Below are 25,409 nucleotides of genomic sequence, written 5' to 3' on the forward strand. Positions count from 1 at the left end.
TTAGGACAAGTGTAAGGAAGGACATTATAGAGCATACAGATTCCCTCAAAGGAGAATTAAACTTCCTATTTATCCTGCATTCGAGGACAGAAACTGAGAAACTGGGTATAGAAGGAACTGTCAGCTCAGTAAGGGGTACTGCTTATTAAGGAAGGAGCAATACCTTTTATATTTGACTGTGCTGTACATCCTGCTAGCACACTAAAACTTTGATACTACATTTGGTTAGGAAACAATTACAAATTTTCATTAATGTTTGTCCTTAAAAATTGTTCATGTGTATCACAATATACTTCATGCATTTAAACAGCAAAAGTCTGTTCTATTGCCTTCAGCCCAGTTAACTCCAGGTATTGGCTCCTAACTGAACATCACAGTAAAAAAAAAGAAAAAAAATTATTATTTCAGCTTTCTCCAGCTGAAAAAATTGCATTTGGTATGCATACCCAAATACACACACTTCCCCATGCAGATGTAAGTATCTCTATATCCATGACATTTATTCTAAAATTAGACTGTTCAATGCACACCTTAGTAAGGCAGCAGCTGGCAATCCTTGAGTGTTAAAATGCTATTTTAAGGGATTCTGTTGTGTTAATGTACTCAAGCTCCCACCTACAACACGCTAAGAGACACTTTTCTAAATATACACTGAGGCCAAATGCAGGCATTCAATAGATGAAAGATACAGAAAGCTTTAACACTAAACCAAGGAGAAAAGTGGTTATTTAACATGCACTTTTAAAATGTGCAACTTGTGTATGTTCCACTGAGGAACACATTCTCTAATCCAGGTTCTTTGTAGGCAAAGTTAAGTGCAAGGTCCAGCATATGGATCAGGGCAATCCCAAGTACAAATGCAGAGCAGTAAATGGATTGAGTACAGCTCTGAGAAGGACTTGGGGGTTTTGGCTGGGGAGAAGCTCAATATGAGCCAGCAATGTGCACTGGAAGCCCAGAAAGCCAACTCTATCCTGGGCTGCATTAAAAGAAGCGTGGCCAGCAGGTCAAAGGAGGTGATTCTCCTGACGGAGGAGAGTAATGCATCCAGTTCTGGGGCCCCCAACACAGGAAGGACATGGAGCTGTTGGAGCAAGTCTAAAGAGCCACAAAGGTGATCAGAGGGCTGGAGCACCTCTCCTGTGAAGACAGGCTGAGAAAGCTGGGATTGTTGAGCCTGGAGAAGGCTCCAAGGAGACAGATAACATAGCTGATAACGTACCTGAAGGGGCCTACAGAAAAGCTGAGGAGGGACTTTTCACAAGGGCATGTGGCAGCAGGACAAGGGGTTATGGCTTTAACTGGAAGAGGAGAGATTTAGACATTAGGAAGAAATTCTTTAGTGTGAGGGTGGTGAGACACCGGCACAGATTGCCCAGGGACGTGGTGGATTCCTCATCCCTGGCAGTGTTCAAGGCCAGGTTGGATGGGGCTTTGAGCAACCTGGTCTGGTGGGAGGTATCCCTGCCCATGCAGGGGGGCTGGAACTGGGTGATCTTTTAGGTCCCTTCCAACTCAAATCATTCTATGATTCTATCTCTGCCTATAAGCTCAGGGACATACTTGTGGGATTATGTTTTTCAAGTTTTTTCTTCTGCAGGTATTTTTGCCCACGATAACTAGAGAAGAGGGATAATTAATGTAAGCATATGAAATCCCTAAGCAACCATTTATTCTGAATACTTGCTACACATAAACACTTTACTTTCATTACACATAATAGCAATATATAAGACACAGGAGACAATTGCTAAAATCTCCCCACAGAGAACCAGAAGGAGATCAGCTGGTGAATCTATTTAGGGAACTCATTCTGAGCAGTTAGCTGCTCTCCATATTTAATTGAGGAACATCTTTAAAACTACAGGTGTTGCTTGAGGCAGCAAACCTGGTTCTTTTTCATCAATTATTTCATAATATAATTGAAAAAATACAAGAACCCAGCTAGAAATTATATCCAGGTTCATAAACAGCAGGTGACGCAATCTCCCATCTCTAACAGGTCAATAATTTGGATAGGGAAGCATCAGAAAAGCATGCAAGTTTATCCTTGCACCTTTGTCTTTTGCTGCAATTATTAGAATATAGATATAAAAGATTATGATGTCTTATCTCAATCTTGGTTAAAGAGATTGAAGACATGCTCCTTTTTGAAAAAAAAAAAAACCAAAAACAAAAAACCAATCTGTAGAGATCCTTAGAGGCTTGTGTCCATGCACCCACAACTGTCCTTTATAGAAAAAGAAATCCACATGTTAAAAAATACTTATATATATATATTTCCAGAAAAAGCATGATGTCAGAAAAGGTAGGCCTATCAAACCATCAGCTGTTAACATTCCCAACAAATACATATGCAGCCTACTTTGTACATAATGTAAGATATCAACCAACCTTCAATTAAAGGTCAGAGTTCATGATTCTCTTCAGACATCCAGAACGGAGTTTATCATGTCACTCAGCAGCATTCAAAAACTTATTTTTTGAACTAAATACTAACTTTAAACTAAGAAAATGCTCAAAAAAATACACTGAAGTCATAGAATCATAGAATATTAGGGGTTGGAAGGGACCTCTAGAGATCTAGTCCAATCCCCCTGTCAAAGAAGGATCACCTAGGATAGGCCACACAGGAACACATCCAGGCAGGTTTTGAAAGTCTCCAGAGAAGACTTCACCACCTCTCTGGGCAGCCTGTGCCAGGGCTCCCTCACCCTCACAGTAAAGAAATTTCTCCTCATGTTGAGATGGAACTTCCTGTCTTCTAATATAAATTAATTTTTGTCCTATTATTGGGCAACACTGAAAAGAGATTGGCCTCATCCTCTGGACACAGAGCCCTCAGATATTTGTAGACATTAATAGAATCCCCTCCTCAGCCTTCTTTTCTCAAAGCTAAACAGCCCCAGTTCTCCCAGCCTTTCTTCACAGGAGATGTGCTCAAGTCCCTTATCATCTTCAGAGCTCTGCATTGAGATTCTCTCCAGTAGATCTCTGTCTCTCTTGAACCAGGGAGAGTAATTGGATACAGTATTCCAGGTGTGATCTCACCAGGGCAGATTAAAGTGTGCAGAGAAGCTCCATAGATCTGCTGGACACTTCCAGGTGTACCTTAGGATACCATTGGCCCTCTTGGCCATAAGGGCACATTGTGACACAATTATTGGCACACTGGGGAGTTCACTAGGACTCCAAGGTCTTTCTCCATGAAGTTGCTTTCAAGCAGAATGTCCCCTAATCTCTACTGGTGGTTGGTGCTATTCCTCCCCAGGTGCAGGACTCTACACTTGTTCTTATTGAACTTCATGAGTCTGACTTTTGCTCAGCTCTCCAGCCTGTCCAGATCTCACTGGGTAGCAGCACAGCCTTCTTGTTTATCAGCCACCCCTCACAGCTTCATATCACCAGCAAACTTGCTGAGGGCACACTCCATCCCCTCCCCTCATCCGAGTCATTAATGAAGATACTGAACAAAACTGGACCAAGTATTGGATCCTGGGGAATACCATTGCCCACAGGCTTCACACTTGACTCTGTGCCACTGATCACAACACTGAACTCTGTCATTGAGCCAGTTATCAACCCAACTCACAGTCCAATCAGCTGTCCCACACTTGAGGTTTGAGGATGTTACAGGAGACAGTGTCAAAAGCTTTACTGAAGTTAAGGTATGACATTCACTGCTCTCCCTTCACCTACCCATTTGGTCATCCCTTCACAGAAGGATATCAAGTTAGTCAAGCATGATTTCCCCTTAGAAAATCCATGTTGGATACTTTTGATAACCTTCTTTTCTTTCAAGTGGTTGGAAATGGCCTCCAGAAGGAGCTGCTCCATCACCTTTGCAAGGATGGAGGGGAGGCTGACAATTTAATTTGATAAAAAATAACTTGATTGAAAATATTAGCACTTTTAACAATTCTTCTGGCAGGTATACAAGTAACAATGTTTTAGTTACCTGAACAGGAAAGAATCATCATCTGCATCACCACAGGCTAAACCTGAGTAACACTTCAAACAAAGCAGTAGAGAAAAGCTGGGGAGAGAGGCTTTTACAAGAGAAACAGTGCCTACCACTGGGGAAGAACAGTGGGAAATTTATTCTAGGTTTTTGGAAAAATTGAAAAAATCCACAGTAGTAAAATTAAGCAGTGATGCATAACAAAATCACCTTTTCAAAATTGTTCTTCCTTTAGACTACAACTTCTTGCTTTTATTGGCAAAAAAATAATTACCTGGAATACTCATACTACATAAAAAAACCTGATAGTTAAATACACTGAGATCAAAGGCAATCAACTGAAATATCTGCATTAAAACAGCAAAAATAATGACAAGTGTTCTTAATTAACATTTTTAATTCAGCTCAAATATACAACAAGCTTTGCTTAAAAGTGTGCTTTTGCCAGCCTTCTTCCTCTTGAAGCTGTAAAACATACAAACCTTCAACACTGCTTGGAAAGCCATTTCACTTAATGCTTTTAAAGCCTTCTTTCACATTACCTTTTAGCCCTAAGCTTGGAAACAAACAGAAAAAAAACCCAAAACAAAAACAAAAATCCAAACAAACAAACAAACAAAAACCCACAACAAAAACACCAAAAATGAAAAATATAAACAAACCACCCCATACAGTTATTGTGTCACACCCATCTCTAAGCACACATCAAGCAAAAGCAGTGAAAACAAGAAAAATATTGTATATTGTTCTGCCAGCCATCACAGGGATTACTTTTTTTGTACTGGCATAGGAAGAAGTCCACCCAGTTCAGAACGTATTTCTCTCCTGATCTCTCTGCTATTCAATCCTTGCTTTCAGAGATGAAAATTTAAACAAATATACTTACATAGGTCAGGGGGTCTACAGAAAACTGATAAAAAAATAAATTTGATTTCTTTATGGAGTAACCTTTTAACAGTAAAGAGAGGAACTTCTTGTCTGTGGTGAAGAGGACTCTGTGTTGTTCTACCACAGAATGAGCCACCACTGACTTTCAGTTCTTTGCACAGCTTTTGCAGTGTTCCTACAGATTCCAAAGCATGACAGGGACAAGTTCCACGTACATCATTTTCCTGCAGTTAAACCTCCAGGATGCAACTTCTTTCCAACTTTATTACAAAGAGAAACCATACTTGATTCAATAGCAGTCAATTTTGTTTCCAGAGCCTGTAATACAGTGTCTGCCTGTAAAGTAAACAGGGAAAGGTACTTAGTTACAAACAGAACTTGACAGTACCAAGAGCAAGCATCCATGTTGCTAAGTGCTCAAATTCGATACTGCATCATCAACCCCGTTTGATTCTATTCTTGCTATTTGCACCATTTAAAAGTTCACTTATCTCTAACATGAGCTCTCCACACTTTCTCAAATCTATAATTGTCTCCAACCTTGGTAAGTGTCAGATCCACACATTCTTTACACTGTTTGCACCCAACCTTCCCTAACTGCAGTCAGAAGTTTTCAGTAGAGAAAAACATTCAATAGATGTCAACTTTGTTATGCAATATTTCAACACTAAGGTACAGCAGAAGCATTAATTCAGTTTGCATGAAAGACAGAAGAGACATGACTTAACTAAAGTTAAGTGAAAATCTGGAGAAGTGAATAAGAACTAATTAAAACCAAAATTTCCAATTACTGACAGACATAAATAGGAATCTAACGCTGTGCTTGACAAACAGATCATAATTACCACTAAAATTGAAGGAAAAGATACTGAATTTTTTTGAGTAGCATGAAGTATTACAGCATAGGTTAAAGCCTGAAGAATTGATCTGGATAAAATAAGCTTTTCTGTAGAAACTATTTAAGGAAACTATATTCAGTTTTCACAGAGGTAATTTAAACAAACAATAATATAAGGTTAAACCTTACCCTTTGTAGCACCTCTTCCAAGACAGCTCGACTTTCAAGAGTTAGAGGTTCCTGACCAGCAAGAGCTTTCTTTTCTGAGGATCCTAGAATGTAACTGATATGGTACAGTTTAGACCATGCACTTGTCACTCTTAAGATAGAAATACAGTAGCAAAGAGGAACCATGATTCAAGCAACAACAACAAAAAAATAATCTCTGTTAGGTAATGTTGGAAACAAAGTGCATGGAATGAAAAGAGTTTAAGTGCAGAATGACTGAGACATCACCACTTTATGAAAGTTTGGACTCCAAGAGATGGTCATGAACTCTGGTGCTACAAGATATGGTGAAAAGTTAAGGAGACATTGAGGACAGTGTAGCTCTGGCTGGGAGACCCAACCATTACCATTACTGTGCAAGAAAATGCCATTTTGTCACCATGTTAGTGTTTCAGAGAATTTTACTGCCATGAAAAAAAGCAAAGTATCATTGCTGTGGAAAGAGAAAAAACAAAAAACAAGAATTGTCCAGAGGAGGAAGGTGAACATCCACTCAGATACAGCAAAATAAGCTAGAACCTAACAAAATCAGACACGGTCAAACTAGTCCTGACAAAAATAAAGGTCACTTATCACTTTTTACTAGACTAATGCTTGGATAGAAGCACTCTGTTATGGATAGTTAGTTCAAGATAAAGCTATTGATGAATATTTTAATACAACTTTTAAGTCCTATAAACCAATTAAAGACAACACAATAGTACACTCCCATTTTCAAAGCAGTTTTTGGCTGTAAGACAGTTAATTTAGAGCCTACATAGTCACTTTTGCCTGTCGACTTAGTACAGGTCAGACCTCAACTTAAGTTCTGCTTAAACCCCTGACCCTAAGTTCTCTGCTGATATTTACCTCTAATAGCTTACAGCCAGGTCTGCTTTGTAGTACCTATGACTGCAGGTTCATTTTATGTTGTCTACAGAAGAGCACAGGTGTAGTCTCTCTGATCAAACGAGAAGGAACCATCCTGTGTTGTGTACCCAGTGTTATTTTCCTGGGTGGTATGCAATTTCTTACACAAAAAGCAGTCCTGGCCGTTCTCTTTTTTTTTTTTCTAGGACTTGTCTAACGTTACACAAATGATGTTTCTCACACTCCAGCACTACAATGCTAATAGCAACAATAGAGAAAACCTCTCTGGAGCAAAGCAGCAGAAATCACTACCTCTAGATATGCCATAAAAATATTAACAGGAGGATCCCTCAGTCTGATACCTCGTGGGTGAAGGTCATCTGGCAGGGTTGCCAATTATAATTCTGCCTTTACCTTTCAATTGAGTCAATATCCAGAGAGAATAAATCTCTCTTGTAGTCAAGATGCTTTGGGGTGCACCTGTAGATATGGCCAAGAATCTTTGAGCAGCCAGAGCACATTAATGTTTCAACAATGCTGTAAGAAAGATATGTAACATTTAGTCAGGAAATAAGAAACATCCCTCCCCATCCCTATGCTAAAAAAATAGACAAAAATCATCTAGTATCATTTTTCTTTTTGGAGCAATCACTCCTGCTTTGCATAATGCAGTTATAAGTGTCCATCTTAGAGCCTCCTCAGTGGCCAGCTGACCTCTGCTAGACTCACACCGGTTGCAGGAAGGAAGGGTCCCAGGCCCTGCCCAGGGGAATAAACCATTTCATAGAATCATCACAGAATCACAGGCTAGCTCGGGTTGGAAGGGACCTTAAAGATCATCTACTTCCAACCCCTACCATGAGCAGAGATACCTCCCACTAGACCAGGTTCCTCAAAGTTCCATTCCCGGGTCTCTGGGTTCCCTCAGGAGAGGCAGGGCCGAGCCCACCTGGGACCCCATCCCCGAGGGTAGCAGCCGGGTCCCGGTGCCGGTTCTCACCATCCGCATTCTCCGGGCTGCTTGGAGAGCTGCTTCTCCTCATCCACCGAGACGCCGGCAGCCACACCTGCACAAAGGTGGGGAGGGAGGTGAACAAAGACCGCAGCCTAGGGCAGGGCGGGGCAGGGCAAGGCAGGGGGAGAGTCCGGACTCACTGCGCAGCAGGATGCAGCCCGCCTCCTCGTCGTTGGTCACCCAGCTCAGCGTGTCGCCCACAGGCCGCTTACAGCCGGCGCAGAAGAACACCATGGGCATCAGGTCTGCCTGCTCCGTGTCCGCTTCCCCCTGCTGCTGCTGCCGCCCTGACTTCTGAACCTCGCTATTCACCTCCATCAGCAACAGGGAGGAGTCGAGGTCCGTCACGCAGCCCGGCAATGCCTTCGAAGGGCTCGCCATCGCTGTCGAGCGGTAGAACATGGTCTTCGAGCGGGCCGACATCGTTTTCGAACCGCCCGCGCCGGAAGCGGCAGTGACGGACCGAACCAGGCCCCGCCCTGCCCGGCGGGGGCGGGAGGGGATGGGGAAGGGGCGGGAATCCGCCCGGTCCCAGGGCCCGCCCCCCGGCCGGTAACGGCTGCGGTGCGAGAGGCGGGCAGGGGGGGCGGTGCCGGCAGTGAGCGCGTAGGGAGTGGGCCTGGGGTGTTGGGAGCCAGGGAAAAGATGGAGATAAATGTTTGAAAGTTGCATTTAGCCCCACCGTGCGGTTTCTGTGATTTGCCCCGCCGGGTCTGCTTCCCTCCGTGAGGCCCAGGGAACGAGCAGCCCTTGCTTCCCCAGCTGTGGCCTGTCCCGGGTGCCTCAGGGGTGCAGTCAGAAGCGGGCTGAGGGGATGTTTCACAGCTGGTACGAGGAGTTGGAGTTCTGTGAAGCTCGCTGAGGTTTGTCTGGGTTTGCCTTAGGAACAGGGCTGCTGTGGGCCCAGCACCTTCCACTGCTCTGCCTTCACCTTGGTTGAGAGCCTGCCTTTCCATCCTTTCCTTTCGGATGGAGGGAATGAAGAAGTAGCAAAGCAAAATACGTGGTTACTCCAACACGGGTGTTATTGATGAAGCATTTTGTCAGGTCTTCCTCCTAAGAAATTCAGCCGTGTCCTTCGGTCCAGCTGTTTCAAGTAGCTCCAGAGTGCGCTGTGTTGCTGCGAGTTGCTGAGAGGGAAGGGCTTGTGATCCCCCTGGCGCTTGTCCAGCTGGTTCTGAGGTTACTTGACATCCCTCTAAGTTAAAGATATGTTGAGGAATAATATAATTGTCTACCAGGAAGTGTGGATTACATTTTAAGGACCGCGGTTTCGTAGCTGTCATACATTAATATTCATTGTTGTTAGAAGTTTTTTTGTACCAAGGCAGCCCTTGAGCTGTGGGACCTCGGAGTGATTTACATAGGCATCAGTTATGCAATCTCTTTCTGAGAGCTCTGAAGTTACAATGAAAAAAAGTATTTGTGTGGAGTTCTGAGCTGGTTTAAAATGCACTGCTGAAATGGCTAACAGAACAAACTCCTCTGAGTATTTTTGGTCGTATGAATATTACTGGGATTATATAGATCCAATTCCAGTAGATGGAAGCAAGTTGGAGGTTAATAAATGTAAGTATTGTAGAATAGTAGGTGCTTATTTAGTACAGGAAATATGTTGCATAGCTTGTCTCACTGATTAATCTTTTGTTTTCCTTGCTGTAGAGACCATGCCAGGTTATACTTGCGTAGTTTGTATGGTTGGGGTCTGCCTTTCAAACTGACTGTGCCCTGACAGCAGTTATTACTAGTACTTAAACTCTTTTCTTTATCTTACAGTATTTGAAACTGTAAGACTGATGGTACTGCTATTTAGAAGGACAGATTCTTTTTTTAGCCATTTGCTAAGCAGAAACATAATGACTTGCACATCTGTAGTTTGAGGTGTTAGTTACCTGCATGCTGCTATCAGATAAATTGACTGAATGAGCAGAGTTTTTCATAAGGCTATTGTGTTTTTGTCTCGGGAGGTAAGCCTTCCATTACAACAGATAAATATTCAAAGCATTAGTAAAAGATGAAGTGTGTGTTTCCACTAGCCAGAAACAGCAAGCTGGAAACATATTCTATTACCTTTTGTCCTTTGATTTAGTGCCATTGAACTGTAAGATAAAGTAATAATATACATTATTGTCAAAATATTGCTGTGGAAGTTGATTCTGTTGGACTTAGAAGTTAATTTTCAAAGCATATATCCTGAAATAGCATTCACCAAACACACCCTGCAACAGTTAATTCTGTTGCACATTTGGTTTTGCACGGTAAGGTAGCGATATCTTTTTACTTAAAGTGGCAAGTAATTTTTTTTTTCATAATATAGCTACATTGGTTAAGTTTTGATAAGATAAAATGACAAGCTGTGTCATGAGGGATTAACTTAACTGAGTAGAGTTGCATGGATTTATGAAAATTGAGGGAGAGCTGGTAGGCATGTTTGAGTCAATTAGGCTATAGGCAGCATTTTCCCTTGATTTCTGCCAAGTCTCTACCTATTTGAGTATCTATCCTCATTTGAGTGATGTAGCTATGGGCTTTGCTGCTTGCCATTTAGTTTACTGAAGACAGCTACAATATGGTTTCAGAGACTAAAATAGGTTTCCCCAAGGTTATTTCAGTGTCTAAGGAAAACATGGTTGTCTTTCAAAACATTTTCATATCTCTCTAACAGTGCAAGGAACTGTCTTCCTAGTAATGAAGATTGAACTGGACAATGCTAGGAGTTTTGTGTCTGCTTGCCTTACGAGAACAAGAATATGAACAGGGAACAGAAACTCTTACTCTGTACTGGCTCTAGAAAGGCTTTTTCTGTCCATTCTGATGAGCCTAGGGTTTATGGCCTCCAAACTTAGAGTGCCATGCATTAATGAAGGTTCTGTAAATATCCATGTAATTCCATATATAAAAATCTTCCCCCATAGTATTGAACAGCAGCATTTGGTGCTGCTGGGATCAGACAGTTTATGGGCATCTTCTCTATTTCTCTTAAAGTTAGGGCAGATAATTCCAACCCCCATTTCCAACCCCCCCATTTCCAGAGAAATAATTTAGTCATGGTCTTGCTTTCTATTAATAGCATTGTGCAACTCTCTGTTTTTATAAAAAATAATAAAAGGCTTAGTTGGTCCATGAACTATTAGGCTATTTAAAAACATATTAGGCTATTTAAAAACATACTCATGCATAAACAAAAGGTGACTATAAAATTTAGCAATAGAAAAGCTTTTTATAGATTGTTAAAATATGCATCCCACTTAAAAAAATAAATCCTAATTGCAGGACTTAGCTGTCAGGAAGTTTCTGTTTATCCCTCAAGAGTCCAAATTCCCCCTGAGACCTGGAGCAAATTTGATTAATATGATAATAATGATATTCCATGAATGATATTAAAGCTGCTTTTGAAAGGTGATAGCTCTGATAGGGAATTCTATAAATTCAAACACTTAATTTCTGTCTTGATGGCTTTGAGTATTTAAAAACTTGGAGCTTCTCAAAATATCCCTGGACCGTGGACTATTTATTTATTTATTTATTTATTTAACAAGTTTCCTTATTGTTCCATGAAGAATTGAAGTTGGCCAATAGCACCCCATCACTCTTTCATAGAATAAGTTTGGGAAGAGCAGATCAGAATATTAGCCCTCACATGCTAATTTAATATCCTTTGATTAAAACTCAGTAAAACTTGTTTTACAGAGGAAGAATAAAATAAGATGACCTTCTACCTTCTTATTTCTCAGTAGCCTAGCCAAAACTCAGCTTTCTGATAAGACTTTGGCTGGCTCAGCTCTAGTTTTAGCCTTAATAGGAGTTGGAGTAATTCCCCCTAATCTCTTTGTGACTCTGATGACAACACATTCTGAACCTTTTCACAAAGAAACACCTAATCAAATATATTGGACCTGTTTCAAAGAACACAATGTTTTCTGTCCTTTTGGAGAGAAGGTTTATATTATCTCAACCAATATTTGTCTCTGGAGTCAATGACCCTTCTTTTTCACCTCAGTCTAAGTGTGTTACTGGTTATGAATTCAGGATATTTCTTGACTTGTGCCCTGCAGAACACCCAACCTTTTCAAGGCTTTAACTGGGACATTCACTGCCACTATACTGATCCCAGGTAGAACACTTTTGAAACAGTGACCAAATGTGCTACTGGGGCAGGAGCATTCATCCCATCTGACACCAAGCCTGTGACTAAAGCAGTCATTTCAGCAGCATCGTGGCCTCCATTCATAAAAGAACATGAAAAGCTGCCTTGTCTACCCCAACCATCTCATATTTTCATTAACAGTGGTGACCCAGATCAGTGATTAGTTCATATTTTTTTCTTTTTATTAGTTAAAAAAAATAATGTTTTCATCTGGGTGACAGTGACTTAGGCTGATTTAAACCAATTTTGAACCCATGCTTCAGTGCTAGGAATCCATTTACTTGTTCCTTAAAAAAACCCAGTTAGACCTGATAAAGCAGACTGCATTTTGAACTATTTTGTGTTGATTACAGAAGCATTGCAGGTGAACAGGGGAAGGAACAGGAAGCCTCTTCCACTAGACTGGTGTGCTTTGAGGGTCACAGGGACTTTTCCATGAACTTTCCTTGGTATTTCTTTTGATAGAAAGTCTTTTAAAGGCTAATTCCCTTCCTAAAGGTGTTATCTTAAAAATCAGGCATTGTACTTTTTTTCACCTAAGAACAGGGTTTGGCTATAGACTGAGTGACAGTGGCCCACCCAGTCTTGACTGCCTCAGTTCCTATCACACCCTGATTTTGTAAAAGACATAGTATCCCCCAGAAAGAGCTGAAACTGTGAAAACCATCAGTGCTCAATGTTACCTTTTAAATTTATGCATGGTACCAGATATTTTTTCCCCCAACCTCTCCTGCAGCCCTGGCCATGCACTGTTACAATAAAACTGCTAGGATGCTGTCAAGACTTTTAACAAATTGTTATCCAGTTTCCAGGATACCAACCCTCTTAAGGGTTTTATTAAATTAATTAAATGACATGCCTTCCTTAGAGATCATAAATTGCTGTGTTTTATATTTGCTATGGTACCACTGACAGAATTTCTGTGTTGTGTCCACAGATTCTATTGTCATAGCCTTTTGGGTTGGCCTTGCTGCGTTTGTGACGTTTCTTTTCCTTATTTTACTGTATATGTCCCACCCTAGATCAACTCCAGTAAAGTAAGTACAACCAGAGATAAAGTAAGTATAGATCAGTGTTATAAAATAATCTGCATGAAACATGAGACTACATGGTCCATCTGGGGTTTTTTGGGGGGCAGAATCTCCTGATATTAGCCTCAGGCCATTTCATCAATCATTAAAGTTCTGTCACTCACCTGAGTACTTTAATTTACATTTCAGCAGAGTACTATTCAGAGACAGTCCAGCCTGAGCAAGCAAGTAACCCACTAGAGAATAATTACATCTTCAGGTTCAGCATACCTGGCCTACAGAGATCCCAGAGCCCCATTTCTGAGACATCCAGAAGTTTTTACAGCTGGGCTTGACAAAACATGGAAATATCCTCTGGTGGCAGATAGATGGAATAGAAACCTGAAACCTCCATGACTGAAAAGAGAGGATGATGCATAAACACCACACTGTTGACAGGCATGTCCCCAGTCTCCTAAAAGACCACAGACCTGTGAAGGCAGCCGTGGTGGATGTGCCCGATGGAGATTCAGCATCCAGTGATGTGTAGCACCCAGATACTGAATGGAAATGTAGTTCTGATGCTGCCTGTGATTTTGAACTTTGGCTAAGGACAGGTTTCTGTTTGCAGCATTCTACATTTGGTTTACTTTGTTTGCTGCTGGTTTTTCTGGCAAAAATGTTTTGTGCAAACAAGGATGCATTTGGCCACTGTTCCTTGTAATCTGATCAGGATGCAGAAAATTCAGATCAGCAGATGAGGCAGAGGTTCTAGATTAGGTTACAAACAAGCGGAGGAAAAAGGATGTAACATGGCTGTACAAAGCAGCATTAATATTCTAATTTATTGGCACCCTAACGCCTCTGGCATGCTCACAAAAGGTAACAGCAACAATAAAAAAGGCAATTTGCCTAAATAAACCACAGTGCAGGAGGCAAGATAACAATACAAGAAACACATGGAAATGGACAGAAAATTACAAGGTAACAGAGGCATGTTCCCATTAATTTACTGTTCCTAAAAAACTGCTAGGAGAAGTACATTACAACCTCGGAATGTTTGTAAGACTTAAACAAAAGTATTGATTTTTTTAAAAAAATTCACTTTTGCATTGTATTACTCAGTGAAATACTTGGCTTAAAAATATCCATATTTATCCCCAATATGTTTTATTTTGCCCATCAAAAGAGCTGTTGTGAATAAGGCAAGTCCAGGAATATTGTATGGAGGGCCCAGGAATCATTAATGGAAAGCAGTATTGGATGAGTTTTGCTTAGGCTTTGAAATCATCCTTAGCAGTTTTTTAGGCTCAAAGTGTACTGTAAGAAAATCTTAGGGCTGACCCTCCTAAAAAACACCTTGCCCTTTTTGACTGAGTTCCATTTGATTTTTAGCCCCCACTCCAATTGTACTTCAATGAAGTACAAAGTGTGGTGTCTGAAAGAAGCTCTTCCTATTAATTTCCACCATCCTCCCCTGTTGTGCTCTTTTTTATGTAATTCATCCATTACCCTTGGTATGACAATCCTCTAATTCCTGTATTGAACTCTCCTGTCTCTTTTTCCATTATAATTCTGATACATTCACCCAACAAACGTACACACACGTCACTGGTCAAGGCTGGAGAACTTTTACCTTCACTGTTGCTGTGCTCATCCATCTCTCTGTCAGGCCCTGGGGTATATAGGGCAGCGTGTACTCTTCCAACTTGCTCAACTGCCTGGTGAAACAGTCCTGCTTTCAAGTCTGGCAGTGTGTAGGAATGCACCTTTTTGCTTCAGCTGAATGTAGAGCAAACCCCCACTGCTGTGTGTCAGCTGTCTTTATTGTCTGTGGAGTCCCTGAAGGTTATAGTTTGGCCTTGTATAACGTGCAGTGATTATCTTCCATCACTTTACACCAAGGTCTTACTATTTTGGCAGTGCCATCTACTACAGTATACTCTGCTGATTTTTTCCCTGCATATCCACACAAAAAAATGTCACTGTTGAAGTGCCTTCTGAAAGGCATATATCCAACAAGTAGACCTACTTTTATCACAGCATAATTCTGAGACACTGAGAGGTCCTGGACCTGAATCCATGATCCGATTGCACCACACTGATGTGCAATGCAGAGAATTTGGTGCCAAGTCAGATGAGTAAATTTGAGAGAGGGGGAAGGGTTGATGCTTGCAAGAAAGCTGCAGCAAGGAATTCATGTCCCAGTCCCTTTTGTCATCATTACACTATCCTTACAGAAAGAAAAAAATAATAATAAAAAAAGGTTTGGGACATAGGACCAATTATTTCAAACCCCTTTAGCGTGCCAAGGCAGTTGATTACCACACTGTTGTAATCAAGAGCCAGTATTAATATTTGCATTAACTATGTTTCTTACCATCCAAACTGATACAGAAAAATAAGGATTAGTGGAAGGGGAGACAGGCTAGAAATTCATGCAGGAAAAGTGGGGCTGCAAATTTTTCTAGCCACACCTTTCCAGAGGATACCCCAGTTTCCCATGCATTTCACCAGAGGCTGTGCATCTCTGGTAGCCATGACTGAGACTGCTGGGGACATTTCCTACCAAATGGTGTAATGTAGAAAAAAGAATAAATAAATTGGGTACCCAGAGAGTTGGAAGATCTGTATGTCTCATCCCTTGATCCTCTCATCACTTCTTTTAATGCCATAGTAGCCTCAGAGAGGCTAACTCATGGGACTGTATTCCTTGGTAGCATGAGCCTTGCTGGCTTCAAACATATTTCTTGCAATAAGAAACCCAAGTAAGTGTTTAGAAATTTTTTTCCTCTGACTACCACCAACTTTCACCCAACATGTCTGGGGCATATTGTAACATAGTCTGAGGATACCACTTGCCAGATGTAGGAGTTACTTTGAAAACACTTGTTCTGCAGCCAGCTTTCTTCTCAGTTTGCAGATGAGAGTTTTCTTCATGGACAGACAGATAACCACTGATTCGTGGACAGACTGTACATTGGCCACGTGCTCTTTCGTTTTTTTGCTCCGTCCAGATCAGTTGCAACAGCTGCTTCATTCCTGGAACTGGGGAACTAATTTGGATATCAGAACACTCAGAGGTTTTGGTCCTCAGGACAGAAAAAAAAAAATCTCTAGCAATATTCCAGATCTCATATGAGGGCAGATAGTTTTCAGAGGGTTGTTTGGGGTTTTATACATTACCTTCAAGGTTATAATATCCATTAGTGAACAGTCTGACCACCATGTAGTACAATAACAAATAAGTACCTATTCTGGTACACGGAGTGAATCTGACACCCAAAGCACTCAAAGATGTATTATAGCTCTACCTGGGTGTGCTACCTTGTCTTTGGGGAGAAGAAGTCCTTTTTAATACTAAAGAAGATCCTCATGAGAGGTACTTCTCTGCCTAAGCAGACCATGCTCCTGTTTTCTACTTTCTTAAGGCAGCTGCTCCTGTTCTATACTTTCTTCAGCCCTCTTTCCTATCACAGGAGACTGTTTCCTGGAATCCAGGTAATTTGTTTGTCTATAAACTCACTTATACTCATCTGCGATCTCTGTCTACTGTCTCTCAGTAGTAGTAATAATTTATTCTCACACCCAGGTTATCTTGAATTTCCTTGTCAAGATTGGCTAAGAGCTCATAAAGAACCCAGTTTCTCAGTGTTAGTTAAATCTCAGAGCTGGGACTCTCACAAGACCAGTATTTGAGGTCTACATGAGTTGTCCAGGTAGATTACAGCATCATTTCTTGTGTCAGAAGAAGCTGAGACAGTTAATGTCTTTACAGCTGGCTTCCCATATACAATGTTCCTGGGGATCTATCCCAATTTCTCCCCAGTACAATCTCAAAGAGCAGATAATAAATCTTGCTATTTTCAAGTCTGTGGTTTCAAGGGATAAAACTCTCTTTCACACCTCCACCATTAGGAGAACTTTCTCTTTTTAAGTTGACACAACCAGCTAAGTGAGCAGCTGTCAAACCCACAGGGGCAGAGGCTGTGAAAATTGGTAGCTCCAAACTGTCAAAACCTTTTCTAAGACTCCAGAGCTCAAAATTACAATGTCTTCACAGGAAGATGTTCTCACTCCTGTCATCTAAAGAAACACACTCCATACCTTTTAGCAGGTATGATGGCACTGGGGAGAGCCTGAGATTGGTGTCACACTTCAAAGGGTGGTGCTGAGGTTGTTCAGAGATAACTGATTCCCAAGTGCAAACTAAAGGGATGGGATTTTGTTTTGCACCCAGCCACTGTGGGAGTATATGTGTGAACTCAAAGCCAGGAATAAAGGTAGTGTCCCTCCAGAAATCCCATCACTGGGATTCTCCAGTTGAGAGGACATCATCTGTAGAGGGTCAGAACATGCCTTCTGTGGCTGCTGCTGCTCAGAAGTTCTCCAAACCACTAGGCAAACATCCATCCAGGTGGGCTGTGCAGTGAACTACGTGCTTAGCATAGCTTAAAGTGCACTCTGTTGCTTTCTCAGGTTTTTCCTCGTTCTTGTCCTTCCTCCTAAAAAACCGAAATGATGGGGCTGGCTTTTTGTCTTCAAACTGTTAAATGGTTCTAAATTACACAAAAAGGCTCCCATCTACTAGTGACCAGACATTTACAAATGCCAGGCAAAAGAATGAAATAATTCTTGAGCCATTCATTGAAATACTGCCTAAGAACAACAGTATTATCAAACCCAACACTATCTCCTCAGAGGGTGCAGAATGACCAGTCCAGGCAGTCCTGAGATTATGTCACCTCATTCTCAAGGGACATAATGCAGACCACAGAGAATGCCTGCACTGGGGCACACTTGAGAGTGCTGCCCCCTGAGGGGAAGGATGCAGGTTCTTGGAAGTCTATGCCCAGGTGCAGAGGAGAACAAGTTCTTGCCTTTTATAAGTTGCTCATTATTTCTCATTTCTCTACCTATTTAAATCACAGTGTCTTGGCTTAACTGATAAAATCCCTCCATAAAATTAGGGCTAAACATGTATTTGCATTAAGAGAATATTATAGTTATCCATTAATGGAGAATGCCAGAAAGTTATCACTGTTGATAGACAGGGTGATAAAAATATGAAATTTTGGAATCACAGTATCAGTCCAAGCTTTTCAAGATCATATCTGTTCCCAGAAACCCATAAATACAAAATATTTAGCTCTACTTTTTTTTTTTTTTTCCTGTATACCTCAAGCTTTTTTGTGTGTCATGCTTCACTGTGTTTGGGGATAATAGTTTACTAAAAGTCTGCCATTCTCAATGAAAAATATCATTGTCAAGGTTGAGGCTTTAAATTTAATATAATAATATTGTTTAAGTAGGTCCATTTTAACTATCTCTCCAGACTGTGCTATATGAATGATTGATCTTCCTTGTACCACTGTATTTTTGTCTGCATTTTTCATTCAGAGTGACTTTACATTTACTTCCAGATCACTGATGAAAATGCTGAACAGGATCAGGTGCCTATTGAGCCCTGCTAGAAACAGCCACAGTCAGAGACTACTCTCTAGTCACTCTTTGAGAAACTTAATTCACACGACACCTGTTAAATGGGGCTTGTGTGTAGCTCATTGCAAAGAAGGCAGTATGGAAAGCTAAGTCAAATGGCCTACTGCAGTATAAATAGCTACATATATGTAGCTATTATCCTCCAAATTGTGTTTCCCACAAAAAATGACATCAGACATTTTTCACCATAACTGTCTTCCTATAAAACCACACTGTCCAGAATTAGTTTTCCTGTCCTTTGAAACACCTTGTGAGTTGTAACTTATCTTAGCTTTAATTCCATGGTTTTGCCTGGGACTGAGGTCAGTTGCAGTGCCTTATAGTGACCTGGCTTGACCAGTTCACTCTCTGTGAATACTGGGACACTGAGGCTCTTCCAGCCTCCTCAAACTTCCCTGCTGTTCCAGGGAGGGTTAACCATTAACAAGACCTGGCCAGAGTTCTCCTTGGACAGTTTCCAGGTCTCTGGGATGCAAGTTCTGCAGCTGATTTTAAAATACGAATAGCTAGCTGATTATATTTAGTTACTTAAAGGACTGGAAAGAAAACATCCTGGTTTGGTAAGAGTATTTTTGTCTTGCTTCTGTCAGAGATAAAAGTGATGTCTTGAATATGCCTGCATCATAGCAAAGAAACCCCCAAATTTGCCTGCCTGTGGTGGGCCTGTTGCTGAGACTGTTGGGGTTTGTTTTGTTTTTTTGAATTAACATTAAGCAACATTCCTGTTATGTCAGCCTTATCAGGCACAGATATTTTAAGCTTTCATTAGTAATTTATTAATATAAATTTGAAGTTATAAAGTTTATATTTTCCTGTCTCCAAGGTATTAAAAGTAACTGTTTTCCTTTTCATGCCGTTTACTTTATCTTGTTTTTTAGGTTTTGGTTGTTATGCTTGTCGAGCCACTGAAACAGTGGCTTTTAATGAAAGATGTCTTCTTTCTTATATTTGAAGCTATGGCTCCAGGGCATTAGTAACACTTTTCAAAGATTTTCCATTTTCATTCTGACTTTTAGGTTCCATTTTTCTTCCTAATGTAACTTTCCTCCCCACCTCTGAAGCCCTGAGGATAGAGAAGCAGTTTGGATCGTGTTTTCAGTCATATTGAATGGAACTTAGGCTTCTAGGCCAGGACTCATCTGCTATTTATTTTTTTAAGGGTGAAGTTTAGGAAGCTGCTGGGAAGAAGGCTCAGGGAGGAAGAGGCAGGGGGCACATGGGAGTCATCAAATATCATCCACAGCTCACATTTTTGCTGTCAGTCATACTCCATTTGCAGGTAAGGACATGTGGTGAATAAAGAGTGAAGTCCAAACCCATCTCTCATGTTGGGTTTAACATCTTTTGTGTTAGAACCATCTTTGTATTTTTTAAAACTTTGATAAAGTTCTTCCTTATGAAACTGCTGCTGCCTTCCTAATATATGTCCCTGATAACTGTACTTTTTTTTTTCTCTCTACACATTACAGACAAGAGACTGTGAGGAACCAGATAGAAGAAAGCAGTTCCAATGGTGAAGAGCCTCATTGAAGTGATCTCAGTAGCCCAGACTCAGATGTGGTTGCTCCTCAAACACCCACCTCCCTTTCAGATGAAACTGGAATTCATGGAAGGATCTGAGCCTGAGTTAAAACTGGAACAGGTTAAACAAAACCATAAGTACAGTACTCCTGACTGCAGAGAAAAACTCAGCACTTTGACTTTCTATTAAGCACTGATACCACAAGCTTGAACTAGGTTGGGAGAAGAAGGAGAAGAAAAATGTATTTCTACAGAGGACAAACCAGAAAAATCCTGGATGCAAAAGAGGAAGTCTTAACAACAACATTTTAGGAACATTGCTGGAGTTGCCTGGTCAGCATTTTAGATCAGCATTTAAGGTCCTGATGATGACTGTAAATTTTCTCTTCTCTTTTTTTAAGTAAGGGTCCAAACTCAAACTCCTCTCCCACTTGTGTGCTGCAAAGCTTGTGCTGTCAGTTGAGCATTCTCATTGAGAACCATTTTTCACTCTTCCAGCAGAAAGTCTATACCAGTTACACCCCAAGTCCTGTGACGAGTTCTGCTTTGCTCATCAGAATGCACACTGAGTCCTGTTATCACTTCTCACTGGGTTGTCTTGCTATGAAAGAAAGCAGCAACCCATTGATCTTATTGAACAGGCAGCATAATCGATATTGTTTATAAATCACAAGAGCCACAAGTCATTTATTTCTAGCTGTGTTTTCAGGTCACACTCATCAGCTGCATCTTACTGACACCCCCACGTGGTCGTCATCTGAAAAATGAGCAACAATGTCAAGTGCACTACCAACAATAAAATTTTGCTTTTAGAAGAGTTACAACTGGATTCACTAACTTAAAGCTCAGCAGTTTCCTCAAGCATAGAATATGCTTTTTTATTACTTTTCTATTGCAAAAAACATCTGGGTTACTTAAAATATATTAAAACACTTTTTGCCTAGGACAGCCTTTAAAAAGCTAATGACAGCACTAACTGTTTCAAGTGTCTTACTGAATAAAGTCATTAGCTACCTACTGTCCAGAAATAACAGGTTAGTTACCAACAATCAATTATTTTTTGTCTTCCATTTTGAAATGGTAGATGGAAAGAAAATGTTAATATTGAACAACCTTGAAATGGTATCTGTCAGGTATTAGAAAAGGTATTAGAAAAAGGGAGGTGTGTTTACAGTGTAACAGAAGCTACAGCACTCCCTGAGGGTCACAGCAGCTTTTCAGTGAGGTGGAGATGTTTTTAGCTCAGCTGGAGCACAGTCAGAAAAGCCCCTCACACTCCCTCCCACTTCTGTGTCCTCTGCTCTCTCCATCTCTCCACACCTGTGGAGCTCCACCAAGCCCAAGACAGAAGCAGGTGAAGGCCCACTAGGTGGTGAGGAACCCTCAGAGCTGCAGTAATCACAAACCTGGGACTGCAGAGTTGAGCTGAAGAAGGCAGCAAGGGCTGTAATAGATGTAAGACTGCATAGCTAGTTGAGGACAAGACAAAATTAATTCAAATCTTGTGGAGAAGCTTAGAAATTCTACATCCCCAAGCAGGCAGCAAAAGCTCCTACAATGAAGCACTGTCAGAGTAGCCTTATGTACAGGGAGCGTGGGCTATGATGTTAGCAGAGTGGGTGGGTTGGGCCATGTTAAAAAAATCCTTAAACACACGAGACAGACCAAACTACTGGGCACAAGCTTGTATTGTGTTGTTTTTTTCATCTCCAGACTTTTTAATCTCTGAAATAATCACTTCTGCAGTTTGCTTTTTGAGCAAACTGACTACTCCTGGTGTTAGGCTCGGGAACCTGTCAAGGCGTAAAGCTGTGCGAGTCAGACTGAATAATGGCCAGATGGAGAAAACAAGAAAAGGCTGCAGGAACTGGAACTGCAACATGGACAGAGATGTATCACAGAACCAAACATCTCCATCAGTCAACTCCAATGGTCACAACAGCCTTTGCCTCCCCTCAGATACCCTTTCCTTTTGCTGGAGCTGAGGTAGTTCTCTCAGGAGAGAGAACTTACAGTTCTTTGGCTGCAAACTGGGATAGTTTAACTCCAGTTGCCATAAATTCCACTCTAATCACACAGTACCATCGAAGACTGTCTGAAGAGGACCAAACCATCTACACCCATTTTCTCCTCAAGGATGCAACAACTGCACTTTGATCATTCCTGCCATGTCCCATCTGCCCTGCACTACGACATCTCTCCTGCAACAGCTCTGCACTGCCTGTGGGCACAGTCTGCTACAGCACCCTCCTCCCTGATTCGTGGCAGACCTGTAGCACCCTGTTTTCCAAGAACCTCTTCTCTACAGATGGATTCCAAGGGTATTTCTGGAAGACATGAATACTCACACTTGTAACAACTGGTCTGTCGTTAGTTGCACTGGAACTTGACTTAACTACTTAAGAGACTTTTAAGTTTTTTTACCCTTCAAATTACCTGGAAACAGAAGGCACATAGTACAAAGTGTACAGATAGTAATAAATAATATGCAAAACGCAAGCCTATCGTACAGTACCTAACCTGGGAGGAGGGAAGTGGGGGAGACAGAAATGCATTTCCTTTTGTGACATTTCCTTATGTGCCCATTTCAAAGCCCTTCCAGTGCTTTGCTGTCCACACTGAGCACTTTATTTCCCCTTGCCCCCCTGAGTCCTCCATTAGCAGAGGCCTTCCCAGTGTGGTCTGCAGCACTCACAGATGGCTGAAATGCCTCACTCACCAGTTAGGGAAGTGGGACCCAAATCAGCACATCCTGCTGGTTCACATAGTTGACTTCTGTAAAAATGTTACCACAAAACACTATCCCCACAAAAGCCACATCATTCTGCCCAACTGCACATGCTACATGAAGTCCTCTCCTGCTAACATCCCTCATGTCCTCACCTGAGCACTGGCACCAGCAGCCCATCACTGAGATCAAGTTCAAATCCTAAGCAGCCCCACCTGCAAGTCACAGAAACACAGAATGCCTCTGGGTGGAGGAAACCTTCAAGATCATCCAGTCCAACCTATCTTAGATTGTACACGGTCTAAACAGCAGGTGCAACAGGAAGCAGTGTATTCCTCCAGGCTGTTGACTTCACCGAGTTTTTGTGAATTTTGAATAAAAGGCTTAAAAGGCCCATCCTGGCAATGAATTCTGTGAGGGCAGCCCTGGGCCTGCTGCAGAGCACTCTGGAGCTTCAGCCACGTTGTTGTCACTCACTGCAATAGCATTGAAGTGACTAACTTGGTTTGAATTGTAGAAACTCATTGCTGTAAAATGTAGGCCTACATATGCAGCAGATTTTCCATTTCCAAATGCTCTCCACAATTTATTTAATCAAGCTTAACTTTTTAAAATAATGACTCTACATCTATTTAATTTATTAAAATGCATTTTGAATATGTTGGCAGCAACTCACATGCACAAATCACTCAGCTGCTAACCATCTATGGCTTTTAAAGCTACTTGACCATTATTCCAAGAGCACTTCATAATAATCTTCTAATTGTCACATTATTAAAATATATTAATGCTAAGAGGCAGTGAGAGACTAAGCTGCATTATTTAAAAGTTGCCACTCACACAACTACATTCTCTTTATTGATAAGCACATAAGAGCTATGTATCTTGCACATGACAGGCTGGTAGCTTTAGATTGTCAATTCATTTGCATTAATTTTCTTTTTAGTTGTGGTTCTTTTGTTTCCAGAACTACCATTTAAAAAAAGATAGCGTGTGAACAATCCTTTCCACCAACTTCCAAGTGTTTTGGGAACGGCAGTATTGGAGAAAACAAAACATCTCCAGCTAGGGAGAAAGTTCTCACTGCTGGGCCTTCTTGAACAGTTAAGACCATCAGAAAATAATCTTTGGAGTATGAGTGCTTAGGGTGGATTCATGTGCAACTGGTCAGGATTTTGGTACATTACTGTAAGCAAATCACTAACACGCATGGTTGCCCCACTCAAAGTCACAACCTCCTGCTACTACTTTCCACTTCTCTAGCACTGTGCCTCTCATTAGTTGAAGCCCTCCATAGGCTTTGAAAGTTACCTGCCTTATTTTAGCAGTGACAAAACTGCGCTCAGAAATCACCATTGTCACCCACAGAGGAAAACACCAAGGTGTGCATCTGCTCTACCTATTTCTGAAATCAGATCTCACAAGAACCACTCTTCCAACTGATTGAGCGTCAGCGCATGTTTTTTATTGATTATTTTATATATTGATTATGAGGATAAATCAGCCACTACCCAGAGACAACGCTTGAATTACAAAATAACCAGACTGTTGGATTTAAAATTAGTTACAAGGGTTTATTTCTATAACAGGGCAAGCCGGTTTACTGGCAAAAGGCCTTTGCATAAAGTAATCACCTTAACGCGAGAGTCGTTAAAGAGGGAGAAACAAAAGAGAGAAATTATCGCCATCCGAGCGACCTGGCCTCGGGCTGGGGGCTGCTCCTGGTTCTCCGGCGTTCGAGCCGCTGCTCTGTCTTTTCGTAGCTGGAAGCCGAGGTGCCGAGAGAAGGGGGCGTCTGGACGAAAAAGCCGCATTTTCCTTTTTCCCTAGGGTTTTTTATCCCCCAAAAAGAAAGAGGGCTCCCTTCACTGAATATGGCCCTGATACATAAATATCTCCAGGCTTCCTGGGATGAGTCATTTCTTATCTTTTGTTTCCTGGTGTCCTGCTAGTTTTGGGCGACCTGGTAAGTAATCTTATCTTCTAGGTGTCTGTCAGGCATACATTGAGGTAAACATATGGTAATTACAAGCAGGATGAAGGAAAAAGGAAAAAAAAACTGATTCAAGAGACATATTTTATATTTCCAATTCCACATGTATACCACAGCATGAATTCTGCTCCTGCAGGTGCCACAGTTGCACAATTTGTTTTTTAAGCGACCACAGCCAGAGGGCCTGTGGAAAGGCTACTGCAAGGTGTGCACATGCACGCTTCCAAGTGCACGCCCAAAATCATTCTGGGCTTGAAACTTGTTACAGAGTGTGTTAACAACTACCTTGTGGCATTTAGGATCTGAGGTTTGGTAATTTATTAAAGGAGTGGAAGGGGCTGCACTGCAGCACAATACACGTCCTGGTGGGTTGGCCTTGGCTGGCTACCAGATGCTTACCCAGCAGCTCCCACTCCCCCTCAGCAGGACAGGGGGGAAAATGGGATTAAAAAGTTCACAGGATCACAGAATCATAGAATGGTTATGGTTGGAAGGGACCTTAAAGATCATTTAGTTCTCTCGGCCCCTCAGTTCAGGAAGGATATCGAGGTCCTGGAGCAGGTCCAAAGGAGGGCAACCAGGCTGGCAAAGGGACTCAAGCACAGACCCTATGAGGAGAGGCTGAGGGAGCTGGGGCTGTTCAGCCTGGAGAAGAGGAGGCTCAGGGGAGACCTCATCACTCTCTACAACTCCCTGAAAGGAGGGTGTAGCCAGGTGGGGGTTGGGCTC

At 41.5% G+C, this 25,409-nt stretch overlaps 2 protein-coding genes across 5 annotated transcripts; one reads left to right on the forward strand and one right to left on the reverse strand.

Moving 5' to 3' along the window:
* Positions 1-4,621: 4,621 nt before the first annotated feature.
* Positions 4,622-8,919, reverse strand: MIS18A (MIS18 kinetochore protein A). 2 transcript variants are annotated; one of them, XM_030469281.1, is made up of 5 exons: positions 8,462-8,919; positions 7,765-7,831; positions 7,179-7,301; positions 5,877-5,970; positions 4,622-5,185 (listed from the first exon to the last, which is right to left on the reverse strand). In XM_030469281.1, exons 1-5 carry the CDS (start codon positions 8,733-8,735, stop codon positions 5,066-5,068), a joined length of 678 nt encoding a protein of 225 aa, XP_030325141.1. In that variant the 5' UTR covers positions 8,736-8,919; the 3' UTR covers positions 4,622-5,065. The 2 variants fall into 2 exon arrangements, with proteins under 2 accessions (XP_030325141.1, XP_030325140.1); XM_030469280.1 differs by lacking the exon at positions 8,462-8,919 and adding an exon at positions 7,920-8,310.
* Positions 8,314-22,458, forward strand: MRAP (melanocortin 2 receptor accessory protein). 3 transcript variants are annotated; one of them, XR_003988971.1, is made up of 4 exons: positions 8,314-8,642; positions 12,864-12,963; positions 19,598-19,717; positions 19,908-22,458. XR_003988971.1 is itself a non-coding variant. In XM_030469282.1 (4 exons), the coding sequence occupies exons 1-4, from the start codon at positions 9,243-9,245 to the stop codon at positions 19,966-19,968; spliced, it is 387 nt and encodes a 128-aa protein (XP_030325142.1). In that variant the 5' UTR covers positions 9,165-9,242; the 3' UTR covers positions 19,969-22,458. The 3 variants fall into 3 exon arrangements, 1 of the variants encoding a protein (XP_030325142.1); XR_003988972.1 differs by having other exon boundaries at positions 8,314-8,607; XM_030469282.1 differs by lacking the exon at positions 8,314-8,642 and adding an exon at positions 9,165-9,348.
* Positions 22,459-25,409: the final 2,951 nt, after the last annotated feature.

The sequence above is a fragment of the Calypte anna genome, chromosome 1 (assembly GCF_003957555.1).
Source record: "Calypte anna isolate BGI_N300 chromosome 1, bCalAnn1_v1.p, whole genome shotgun sequence".
Taxonomy (NCBI): domain Eukaryota; kingdom Metazoa; phylum Chordata; class Aves; order Apodiformes; family Trochilidae; genus Calypte; species Calypte anna.

Excerpts from the sequence above, each read along its gene's own strand:
- MIS18A (XM_030469280.1), bottom strand. The coding sequence starts at position 8,202 with ATGTCGGCCCGCTCGAAGACCATGTTCTACCGCTCGACAGCGATGGCG. Across the intron at positions 7,302-7,764 it reads CAGCCCGGAGAATGCGGATG|CATTGTTGAAACATTAATGT; the intron begins GTGAGAACCGGC and ends TCTTTCTTACAG. Across the intron at positions 5,971-7,178 it reads GATATTGACTCAATTGAAAG|TTACATTCTAGGATCCTCAG; the intron begins GTAAAGGCAGAA and ends GTACCATATCAG.
- MRAP (XM_030469282.1), top strand. The coding sequence starts at position 9,243 with ATGGCTAACAGAACAAACTCCTCTGAGTATTTTTGGTCGTATGAATAT. Across the intron at positions 9,349-12,863 it reads CAAGTTGGAGGTTAATAAAT|ATTCTATTGTCATAGCCTTT; the intron begins GTAAGTATTGTA and ends TTGTGTCCACAG. Across the intron at positions 12,964-19,597 it reads CCTAGATCAACTCCAGTAAA|GGTGAAGTTTAGGAAGCTGC; the intron begins GTAAGTACAACC and ends TATTTTTTTAAG.